The following is a 12,694-nucleotide window of genomic DNA, read 5'->3' as shown; positions in this document are numbered from 1 at the left end:
AACCAAGAGAAGAGGAAGCCCTCCCTGTAGAGTCAGGAAAGGGGTAGAATTAATCATTTAAAAGCCTGACAAGAATCATCTTACAAAAAGTGAGCAATACATTTTATAAAAAGTGAGAAATATATCGAACTCAGATTCTTATGAGTAAAAGAGAAAAAAAAAAACAAACAAACAGGGGTGCGGGTAAACACAGAACCCAGGCATTCTCCAAAAGCAGATCAAAATGAACAAGGCATTTTCAAATCAACCTTCAGGACATTTTAAAAATGACAGTCTGCATCAAAGAACCACATACGTGAAAATTACGAAAAGCAGTAGTGAAACAGTCGAACTCGAGAAAGGACTAGAAATAAAAGAAAACATCGCACTGGCAATAAAGCTGAAAGAAGCACAAGAGAGAATAAGCACAGCTGAAGGTCAGAGAGGCAGAAGGCAAAAATTAATTCCTAACCCAGTGATGCTTCTTACCCTTCGTGAGAGGCAAGCTCTGGGTTGGCATCCCTAAGGGGCACCAGGGTGGCCCAGATTCTGTTTACAGAAAGGGGGAGCTGAGCAAACAGTGACAGTGAAGAGGCGGGGAGCCAGATCTGAGGTCTCGCAGTGGGAGACTGACAACACTCCTGGCCAGACACTGCTGTCCCGTTAGAACCGGAGGGAATGGTGGGAACTCGTGGCACTTCATATGTTTAGGAAGCTAGAGAAGCACAGACACATGTGTTGGTGTAGTGCCATGTATGTGAGCACACACGTGAGCGACTCTGGTACTGAGACGGAGCAGAAATGCTTGCGGAGTCCAGGTCTCATGTGAAGTGCTGACCCAGCACCCCAGGGACTCACCCATCACGAGGCATCCTAAAGAGTTTATTCGCCTCCGGGCCCTCCCTGGTGGTACAACGGGTGAGGACGCAGCACTGCAAGCTGGCTGCAGCTGCTTCAGTACACGTTCGATTCCCGGCCCTGGAGTTGACCCGCATGGCGCGGCAGACCTCTCCTGTCTTGCCCGCTTCTCCCCTCAGCAGTGTACTTCGTCCATCTGCCTGTTCTGCTCCCCACTCTCTCTCTGGTAAGCCTCTCGCTGCCCCTGATCCTCTGGCCTGTACCTCAGTTCTTTATGCAAAAATAAATCTTAAAAAAAAAAAAAGAGTTTATTCTCCTCCAACAGCCACCTCCAACAGTCAAGGACATGTACTCCTTTGTTTCCTTTTCCTTATTTTCACTGAAATAGAAATATAATAGCTTCAGGTGTACAACAAAACGATGGTGCATATGTATCTATTTTAAGATTAGTGTAGACTGAATATCTACAATAAGTTTAGTTAAGATCCATCACCACTCACAGTTACAAAAAACTATCTTGCAATACAGACTTAACATCTACTTTCTCAGAAATATTGGATGGTTTCACTTACAGTGGAACAGAGGGAAAGTAGACAAAGGGTCAGGAAAAAGGCAATGCTTGCAGCTGACCATAGGTCTGAGGCACGAGCAGTAGAGGGAGCGTCAAAAGGGGAGGGAAGAGCACAAGGGACCGTGGTGATGGGTCACCGGGGCTGTAAGGGTAGGAGAAGCGCAGGGAGCACAGTTGAGGGGAAATACCTGACACGCTCCCAAAGTAGACAGTGACTATAAGAAGATAAATTTAAAATTTAGATGTACTCTCTTAGCAACTTTCAATCATGCAATCCAGTCTTCTTATCTCCAGTCACTGTGCTTGTTTATTTTATAATTGAGTTTATACTTTTGACCCCCTTCACCTCCTTTGTTTTCTTAAGACTGGACAGCTTAGCTAAGGCTTTGTAGCTTTATTGATGAGAGACTAGACAGTGAGCATAGTATACAATTTTTGTCCTAACAGTCATTTAGCAACCAGATTTATAGGTATAAATAATTTATAGGTATAAATAATCAACATATTCATATTTATAGGTATAAATTTATAGGTATAATTAATCAGATTTATAGATTTATAGGTATAAATAATCAACATATTCATATTTCTGTTAAAGTTTGAGGGTACACTGGTGAACAAGTTTAATTGATTCTTCGAAGGTCATGCATATCATAAAATTGTTTTAAGGCACAAGCCACTTGCCAGCCCAGGCTGGTCTCCTGTACGTAACACTGTTTGATGTGTCCTGTTGGTAACTTCCATTGCCCTTTTCATAATGAATCATCAAGTCAATGTGATCTGTATAAAATTTTTTACAGAGTAATTTTGCAAGCCAAAAGCACAGAGGATGTAGTAGGTTATATTTCACTTTAAAAGATTCTCTTCTCTCACCTAGTTACACAGAATACAAAGCTACTGACCTTTGCAAATATAGCCTGTTCACTTCCCCCCTGCTTTTGACTAATTAGACAACAGAGAGGGAAATGTAAGTAAAAGATAAATCATCCTGGTCATTTTTCAGTTTCTTCAACCTCATTGTTTTTTCAATATCAATAAGGTGATTCTGGCTGGTACAATATGTCCAAGTTAGAATTTTCCAGGTGTCATCTTTATACACATTAGGCCTAAGAAATTAATTTCATGGCAGTAAGAACTTTCTAGGCTTCTCCCAAGACCTCCTCACCAAAGAACCAGTGACTGCAGTAAATGCTTCATGAAAAAAATTACTCAAAAGACCAACTGACATGCTCAGACCATTGGTGTGACATATGTACTCCTGTTTCCATCACTATCATCATGCACTTAAAAATGATACACAATGAGGGGCCCTCCCTGGTGGCGCAGCGGGTTAAAGTAAAGCACTAGGAAGCTAAAGCCACTTCAGCACGAGTTCGATCCCGCCTGCCCGGGAGGTGACCACATGGCACGGCAGACCTCTCCTGACCCGCCCGCTGCTCCCCTCAGCAGTGTGCTTGTCAGTCGGCCTGTTCTGCTCCCCACTCTGTCTCTGGTGAATTCTCTCACCGCCCCTGAGCCTCTGGCCTGTACTTCAGTTCTGTACAAATAAATAAATTTAAAAAAAAAAAAAGATACATTACAAACCAAATTCCTAGTCCAGTGAACTACTTAGGCTGAGGGCCACGAATTGAAACAGAGAAAGATGATGCTCCCTTCAAGGGATTACATCCATTGCCTTCCTTTACACAGGTTTCATAGTCTACTGTTCTCCTCTGCTAAAAATAACTTGGTTATATTCACCACCCTCTTTTTATCATTAGAGACTATTCAGCAAGCATTTCTAAAAAGGCTGGACTCCCCAAAGCTGTTCCCCACCCCTCTTATGATACTCCATCAATAATCTCCTTCAACAGCAAAGATGTTCAGAGAGGGCCCGAACCCTGCCACCCCTGACACAACCACTGTCTTTTTCTCCAAAAGCAAACATCCCACACACACAGTACCTCAGCTCCGGACACACGAACTCCTAGCTCATTGCTAATTTCCCACCTAACACCCTCTGGTCCACCACCCATTGCTGATGATTTAACGCAAACACTCTTAGTCCCCAGCTCTTCATGTTATTTCATTTCTTTGACCAATCGTCATCTTTACTTCCTTTATTAAGATTTGTTTTCAATTATATGTGGGTCCTAGGCCATTGGAGGTTACTGCCCAAGGTCACCCTCAGGCAGCGAGTTACAGAGATGTAATTTGAACACAGATATGCCTGTCGCCAGAACGTGGGCTCTTAACAACGTCTTTGAACTGCTTTTCAAAGATGAAGCAAAGGCTCTCCCATGGGAGAGCCGTACCCGCTGCCTGAATATTAACGCCACCATCTTCCGAGGCTGGGGTCGGCAAACTGTGACCCATGGGCCACAGCCAGCCCGCTGCCTATTTTTATAACTGAAATTTTACTAGAAACCAGTCGTGCTTCCTCGCTTACATAGTGCCCATGGCTGCTTTCTCATTACAACAGCAGGGTGTAACGACCTGCCCAGCCTAAAATTTCACTATCCAGCCCTTTACAGAAAGTTTCCTGATCCCTATACTCGTCAGCCATCTTTGAGGATCCTCATTTGCTAGTTTAAGGACATTAATAACAAACTCACCTATCTACTGTGAAAATTAAGGAAGCTAGAGTATCTGGAATAATCTAAGATAGCAGGTACCCCCAAATGTGAACTGTAATCTGATTCAGTCTCTGCATGGGAAGGAGGGGGAGAGGAAGCCATGCTTACTCTACCAGATGTCACTTCTTTCTTGGGGGTTTACTTCCCCTGCACACATAACATCTCCCCACACTGTGAGGAAGAGGCAAATGTCTCTTACCACAATCAACCTTCAAGCCTATTCCAGAGTTGTTCATATTTATCAGAGGCTCTACCATTCTCCATCAACAGGATTTGGGTCTCTGAAGCCATCTTGTATGTCTGAACTCTATTCATTCAACTTCAAATAACTTCTATTTATTCAACCTACATGACAGCTTACAAGCCACCCCTGTTCTGTCTCCACTGCCTGTTCCCACTCTAGTCTCATAACCTCCTACTGGGTCACCCCGGTAGTCTCCTAACCCAACATATTTACAAGTGTGCTACACACGAATATCAGATATGCAAAATATTTCTTAAGCAAACCAAAAATCTCACATGAAGACACTTCAATATCATGTTGCTACCCAATACGCTAAACCATCAATTTTGCATTCAGGTTGTCTCCATGTCATGATTCCAACCTACACCTCAAACTAACATCACATTAAGTTCCTTGTATACTTACTATGCATCATATATTACATATATATTACACCGAGCAATGGAAATAAAATGATAAGAAATTCAAGAAACTCAAAATCTATTAGGAAAGACAGATATAAAAAGAAAAAAACACCCCATGCAAAATGAAGTGTTTTAGGACAGGAAAATATGAGCACAAGGAGAAAGCAGGAGCTATCTTTGGCACCAAGGTCAGAGGTCATGAGAGTCGAGGATGGTTTCACCATCCTCAAAGACAAGAGGGATTAAAGATAGAAAGAGTGGGTATAGCAGGAGTATAAAGGACTAGGGGGGAAAATAATAAGAATAATGAACAACTATATACCAGAGACACTTTATGGGAATGGGATCAAAAAAGGGAGCAGGGGAGTGCATGGGACTATGGTGATGGAACACGGGTGATTTGGGGATGGGAAGTCCACGGGGATTACAACTGAGATGGAAAAAGGCACAGAGTGATGTAAAAATAAACTATTATAATTTAAAAAATTAAAAAAAAAAAGAGTGGGGAGAAGAAAAGAAAGGCTATAGGATATAAGAGTCTTAGCGCTTCTCATTCTTTTTTTCACCAAAAGCAGTGGTTTTAAGCCAGAGGCCATTGTGCCTCCCCTGGGGCACTTGGCAACATCTGAAAGCGTTGTTCATGGCCACAACTGGGTGTGTAGAGGAAAAATGCTTCTCAACTTCCTAAACACAAAGGATCGCTCCCCACAACGAAGGCGGTTCCAGATGAAACGCCAGTGGCACTGGGTTGAGCAACCCTAGTCTAGAGCTGGGAGGAGCAGAGGGCAGTGAGAGAATCTGGTTGAGGCCAGTCCTGAATGACTGACAATACACAGAAGGCAGAACAGAAGAGCAGGCAGTGCCTGGAAAACATACTTACTGAAGCCAAGGGGAGAATGAAACACTGAGCAGAGGGCAAAGTTACAGAGCTCCATACCTAGAGGCTCACAAACGAGAAGAGATTGAACTATGAAGTCAAGACATCAACCATGAGAGGATGGAAAAGACATGGGCAGAGACTGGAGGCTGTCACCAGTGCTTTCCCTTACAGGCTCCCCAATTCGACACGTATGTATCACACAGTCGCAACAAGAGGTCATGGGGTGAACACAGACAGAAAGAAATCATAACACCTGCCTGCAAGAAGACTGGATTTCAATAGGGAGAATTACGAAAGTATATAAATGATTATAATACCAGGGTAAATAAGGTACATGTCATAAGAGAAATACATAAGGGTTGAAATGCACAACTTGCAAAGTCTCAATGCAGCAATAAAGGATAATTGTACTTAATATTCTGCTGATCTCTCAGTGAAAGAAAAAAATCATAGGACTTAAATTATCTATCTTTGCTTGCAAAGCTATCTATGTCTGGCATAATTAATATAATTACCAATATAAAACATTTGTTACTTCCAAATAGCCCGATTGCTAATAGCACCTTCCATTGAGAGAACCATGAAAAAAAGTAAATCCAGGATCCTAGAATGTTCCATCCCACTGAAAAACTCTTAGCTATACGTTGCTTGTTTTTGTTTTGTTTTTTTTAACTTTGGGTGGGTTTTATTTCTCCTGAGGTTAGAAAACCATGTAGAGGACAGCTCTTTAAATATTTCCTTCAGAAGGAGCCTCAAATTCAACATGAGAAGATAGTTAGAGAAATCCCTAATGGCACAGACAACATACATTTTTCATAAAGTGATTATCCTCCTGCAGTCTCAGCTTCCTAAGCCTCTCCCCCCTTCTATAATTGTTTTCCTTGTAGGCCAGGCAACAATTACCACTGCTACAAGCCTGAGCAGGTTCACAAGCAATATATTTTACAATACATAAGTGTAGTGTCTTTGATATCTAGTGCTTTTATCACTAATTGCACTATAAAATGCGCTATTAAAACAGGGACAAACAAGATTGTAAAAATCACATAATGGACCATGACCACTTACAAAAGCCATTCATAAACATTACTGTAACACTTATTTTTCTTTAATTTTCCCGTGATAGCATTATTTTTCCAAATATTCACTTCTAGAGGGCACTAACAAGAAAGAGATTATATTTGGAAATTGCATAACATATATTCTTGCCTTTGGCTATATTGCTATATAAGTTTGCTCAAATTTTAAATGATATGGAATGTCAGACAATGTGCTATGAACACTTAATCTCTAAGGCCAGCTACATAATCTCTTGAAAGATACAGTAGACACAGCAAATGCATTTAAGCTATAGTAGCTATTTAAATTTTAGAGCATAGGACTGCAAGCATTAAAAAAAAAAAATCACGGTAAGATTTCACTAGAATTCATTAGAAGGAATTCCAATCTATGAAACATACACTATAACAAAGCCAATAAAACATTTATACCTTGGGGACAGACAGAATAATCAAATATTACTGCCAATTACTGCAAGATATGGATCAATAAAGCTAACTATAGTATCATGCCATTAATACTAACTCAGGGGCAAATTTTCAAAGTGTGAATGAATCGTTCAACAAACAACTTGACTACATATTCACAAATCTAGCCATAAAAAAATGTATAGAAAATTAAGATAAGAATAAGAAAATTAAGATAAAATGAATTTTGTTATCATAAATAATTCTCATGACTACTTAGATGGAACTAGGAATTTTAAGTAGTGACTCAGATGAACTATCGGGATGGTGTGTAGGTTTTATCAATTAGTAGAGACAAATTAGTTCTAATAATGCCACAGATCACAAGTATTGCAGCCAAATAGTGGCCAGCCTCTACAAAGCTAAGTTAAGCTGCCAATTAGTGAAATGGGATTGCTTGTTCTATAGGTTGGTGACCTTCTGGAAACTGAAGAAGTAGCTAACACCTTAATCTCAAGTGTGAGCCGAGAAAGTGTAACGAATTCACAGAGAAATGCCAGCTTCGGTACATGTCCCCACACCTGTTCTCAAATAGTCTCTTACACTCTTACAATCACCTAACCTGAGCAAAATCAGACTCTACTTTTTAAACAAAAGATAAGCCACAACTAGACATTTTAATGGTACCTAAATTACTATTTTTTCTTCTGGAGCTACTAACCAGCAATCAATCTTTCAAAAGGAAGACTATCAGAAAGTCAAACAGATTATATATAAAAAGCTTGCTCTAATTTCAGAAACTGAAATCAATTCAGTAGGATTCTCTTTCCAATGTTTTGAACAAGAATAATTAGTTCTTTCAAAAAGCCAATAATTTAAAATACTCTAAAACTGTTGAATAAATAGTTGAATAAATAAAACTGTTGAATAAATGCAAATTAGAAGCTTACCTTTCACCAAAATCACCTCCCCAAAATTAGCCCCTTCGATGTGTTAAAACGATGTAACTGAAAGAAGTGAAATGGGGACTGTACACAAGCTACACATAAAACTTACCTTGTCAGATGCCTCGGAAGCCAGAAGGTTAGTTGCGAGGGTTTGCAGCTTATGATGGGCCATGTTCTTGAGAGCTGCGAGGCTCCGTCTGGTCATGGCCTGTTTCAGGTTGACCGCTGGGTGACTTAGGGAGTCGACAGCAGCGGGAACTGCTTCGTCACACGCATTCAGTATCTCCACTGCTGTTATTCCCATCACACAACGATCCAGTGCACCTGGAAGAGACAGGCATCCACAACTACTAGCGAACACTGGAGCATTCTAAATAATTTCTTAAGAAAGGAAAATGCATTGACCTTTACCAAGAAAAAATAGGTCTTGTTAGCGTCTCCCAGCACTGTTTTCTTGTGCTTCCTTCCTCCGGTGCTCTTCCGTCTGGCATTACCTTCATCAACCTAAAGCCCACCACAACTTCACAGTAGGACAACCTCAGAGCCCAGATTTCAACAACTCTCTCCAGGGTTTTCCATGTCTTCCAAACTCCAAGATGGTCACCTAGCACCCACCACACCACTCCATCACAAACACCATTCCCTCTGATTTCACCTTCCTCTATGTTGTCTACTCAGCGTAAACAAACCAACCCCAAAAGTGCCCGAGTTTTACTATTTTTCAAAATGTTTTCGACTTAAAGACTCCGGAAGTCTCTCTTTCTCTAGGAAACTTCCACAGGATGGGGGGAAATTTTTAGCCACTCAATCTGTCTGTAATTTTTAAAATTTTTATTCTTTATACCCAAAGCTTCCCTGTATTGGTAAAACAACTCTTACTATTTGTAACCAAAGCTTCTTCATTTGGCCATTTTTCCCTTTATCACCATCTGTACATTTTCTGGCTAACTGTAAAGTACACACTCCTCTGCATGCTTTGTTTTATATAGTACCTAGCATCACATCAAGCAGAGAAGGGTCTCAATGTGACATTGTGTATAATATTTTAGAATGACAATGAAATGATGATGGAGTCTATTTTGATTCACTGGGCATTCTTCCAGTAAATGGCCATTAAAAGAGGACAAGTCAATTGTGAAAATTAACCAGAAAATTTTTACAGTGTTTTGAGCTAGGGTTAAAACATCCAAAAATAGGCCCTCCCTGTTGGCGCAGCGGGTCAAAGCACTGCACTAAGAAGCTTAAGCCACTTCCGCATGAGTTCGATCCCCGCCTGCCCCGGAGGAAATCCACATGGCGCAGCAGACCTCTCCTGACCCACCCGCTGCTCCCCTCAGTAGTGTACTTCGTCGATCTGTCTGTTCTGCTCCCCACTCTGTCTCTGGTGAATCCTCTCACCCTCCGCATCTCTGGCCTGTACCCCAGTTCTGTATGAATAAATAAATAAATCTTTAAAAAAAAAATCCAGAAATATAGTCTCTCCCCAATGTCAAATGCAACCCAATATACCTCAATGTCAAATGCCATGAGGGTCTGCCCCTCATTTCTTAGAGTTTTACCCTTTACTCACTACCTTTTTTTCCATAGTACTCCTACAAGCATTGCTTGGTGATTTCAGTATTTATATACATCTTCATTTCATTGAGTCTTTACTAATACATTTTGGAGGTGAAGCATAATAAGAAAATGCTACCTAAAACATTCCACGTACATAGAAAAAGAAGAATGTGTATTCTCACAAAAGGATTTAAATTTGCTTAAATGTACAAAAATCAGCACATATGAGACTTCCGCATATCCTGGCCTCTTGGTTCTTTGCAGCCCTCCAATCATTTTGTCTGACTCATAGTCACAGACTATGGTCAATTTATAATCTTCTCATTACCAATAAACAAAATTCCAACATGACCCAATTCCAAACATCCCCTTCCCTGATATCAGTTCCCACTCTTCTCTCCTTCTGACTCAGTAATCCCTTCCTGAGGACTCACTCCAGCAATCCGTTAATCTAGCTTACCCCATGTCCTTACTAACACTCCATCATCCCTCTTGGCCACAGCTTTGTCTTCATTTCTACTGTCCACCTCCTCCACACCTGCCCGATGAAGAGGGTGTGAATGACCAACACTGCAAGAGCCACCTGAATTCATGACCAAGGCTGGCATGAGGGCCTGAAGTGGTGACATCTGCACAGAGCTTTCACTTCCCCACTTTCACTTTAACTACTTCTTATTTCATACCTTTTTATCTCCTCTAATTTCCAGCACTCCATCTCTTGCCCTCACCCAGGGGAGAGTTTTGCTCCCTAGATTACTTAGAAAGCATCAGAAAAGAAGCACAAGCTTCCCTCACTGCATCTCTGCTCACATACCCCAGAGTGTTGAAAACACTGTCCAGACTCTGACCTAATGCTGTCTGCCTCGGGTCAGGATTTCAGCAATTCTCCACTTTCTCTTCATCAGTTTTGCCTACCTACTCTATCACTTCCACTTGCATCTAAACATGCAATTGTTTCAGCTGTTTACAAGGAAACACAGTTGACACCAAATCTCTGGCCAGCTGGCAACCTATTGTTTTATAATCTCCCTCGAAAGAGTTGCCTATATTAATAGTCCAGAGTTTTCTCCTCCCATTTTCCATTTGAATCCAACTCGTCAGGTTTCACCACAAGACAAGCACAGAACCTGCTGTTACTGAACTCACAGTTGTCAGCCCTCGCTACTCTCACTTAGTCCCCGGGCACCCAGGCTTCAGCTCCACTCCCTGCAATGCTTTCATTCATTGGCTTCCAAGCAACCACATCCTTCATGTTCTTCTTCTCCCTGGCAGTTCCATCTCGGTCTACTTTGTTGGTTTCTCCATCTCACAAAACTGCATCTTACAGCCTTTTCCTCCAAATTCCAAAGTGAATTGTTCAAAGGGAGGAAAGAAACCCTCTGATTGATTATACTTGGCTTTACCAAGATTGTAAAAAAGTGCCATTTTTCTTAGCCCTTTCATTCTTTGAATCTCGTCCTATAAATTTTTTATAGTAGAATATAAAGCAAAAATGTAGAAGATATAGAAAATTTGATGATATAATGCCATCCACTGTGAAACCGACATAAAATCAAATCTCTACCCATTAAGTCCTGTAAGACAAAGGATAAGTGTGTGAAAAAATACTGGTACTAATAGGGAGTTCTACCACCTCCAATTCTCTTTTTAATTTTACTAACAAAACAAAACCCTCCATTTAAGTAAATAAAAATTAATGTATGAATATGTTTTCAAGAATTAGTGTTAAGCAAGAACAACAGTACACTAAGACAATTTGTAGGGAAAAAATCTGATTTTTTGATACATTTATGTTTTGATTATCAATACTTTCCATAGACGTTTTCAAAAGATGTAAATATACATTCATTCACAATTCTTATCTATATTTGATTAGATAATTAAGTTTAAAATATGACAAACCATATTTCATGAAGTAAATACAACAGCAGAAATAGTTCAGAAAGCTGAGGGACAGAAAATAAAAAGATCACAGAACAAAACTGACAAGACTTCATAAACTAATTTCTATTAATACTTAGAAAGGGCTCCTGGAGTAACTGGACTGATAGGAATAGACAAATGATGGGCGAATCACTTTTATTCCATAGCAAAGATGATAAAAACAGATAGATACGGATGTTGTTCAGCTTGGTAATGACTAGATAAGATCATCTTGTAATATCCGCCATCACTTAAAATGCACCACTCTCTCTCAAGTAGATAGGATTTTGACCTTGTCAAAGGCTTCTGTGAACATCACCGCATGCTTACTGGGAACATGGAAGGTGAAAGGAAGGTTCATTCCCCAGGAGCCTAAGCAGCTTAAGCAGAAGCTACCTCCCTTGGTCAGTTCCTAAGTATAACTCAAGGAGTTCATTTGGCCAAGTCTTATAGCTAGTTGTGGACTGATTTTCTCCCTATGCAGAGAAGTGGAAGAATAATTTCCTGTGGCCTCACAGGTGACTTTTCATTGCTATGGCAGATAATAAAGATAACATCGTGAAAGAACAGAAGATTGTGGGTCTATCTCTAATTAAACTTTCTATTACATTTCATTAGAAAGCGAACACTGAAAATGATGCCCATATGAAGAGAAACACATAAAAGAAAATGCTGCATGAAAGTATAAAGGAAGGCCATTGTAAGCATTTTAAGACACATCAATACAGAATAGTAAACAAAGAAAATTACACAATATGCTTGAGTACTTTTAGTGTAATTAAAGTTATTTTTAAGAAACCGTCCCAAAACATTAAGAAGAGGAATGAAGTATTTCTCCAAGTTTAGATACATTTCATGCCTCAAACCTTGGCTGAATCTGATTTATTTAGCTTCATTATTTATTTATTTAATAAATAAATAAATTTAATAAATAAATAATGTCACTACCTTCAGGATGTGCCTTACTGGTCCACAGGGACTGTTATATCACCCGCGAAAGCCTGAACAACAAGGAAAAAAGAAGGCACACCTCCCATTATGCTCGAAATCCAAAATAAATTCTACTTTGCTGTTTTTATCTTAAAAATGCCATGCTGTCTGCTTCCTCAAACCCGACAGTCAGAATTGTGAAGTCTGTGAATACTGTGTTTAATTCAAAATGGGCTTCATTATATGAAACTGTTCTCCAGTACACACATATTTTTACCAAAGTATTTTATATCTGAAATATTCAGTATCATCTATTTCAG

General features: G+C 40.1%; 1 protein-coding gene across 3 annotated transcripts in view; it reads right to left on the bottom strand.

Moving 5' to 3' along the window:
* WDR7 (WD repeat domain 7) overlaps nucleotides 1–12,694 on the bottom strand; it is a 274,767-nt gene that overhangs the window by 209,909 nt on the left and 52,164 nt on the right. For all 3 annotated transcript variants that reach the window (XM_012725890.1, XM_012725891.1, XM_004683929.2), the window contains one exon: nucleotides 8,074–8,288. In XM_012725890.1, coding sequence (XP_012581344.1) covers nucleotides 8,074–8,288 — 215 coding nt within the window. The remainder of the gene's footprint in view (nucleotides 1–8,073; nucleotides 8,289–12,694) is intronic.

The sequence above is a fragment of the Condylura cristata genome, unplaced genomic scaffold (assembly GCF_000260355.1).
Source record: "Condylura cristata isolate star-nosed mole 26May11 unplaced genomic scaffold, ConCri1.0 scaffold00016, whole genome shotgun sequence".
Taxonomy (NCBI): Eukaryota; Metazoa; Chordata; class Mammalia; order Eulipotyphla; family Talpidae; genus Condylura; species Condylura cristata.
This window is presented reverse-complemented; position numbering and strand designations above follow the sequence as displayed.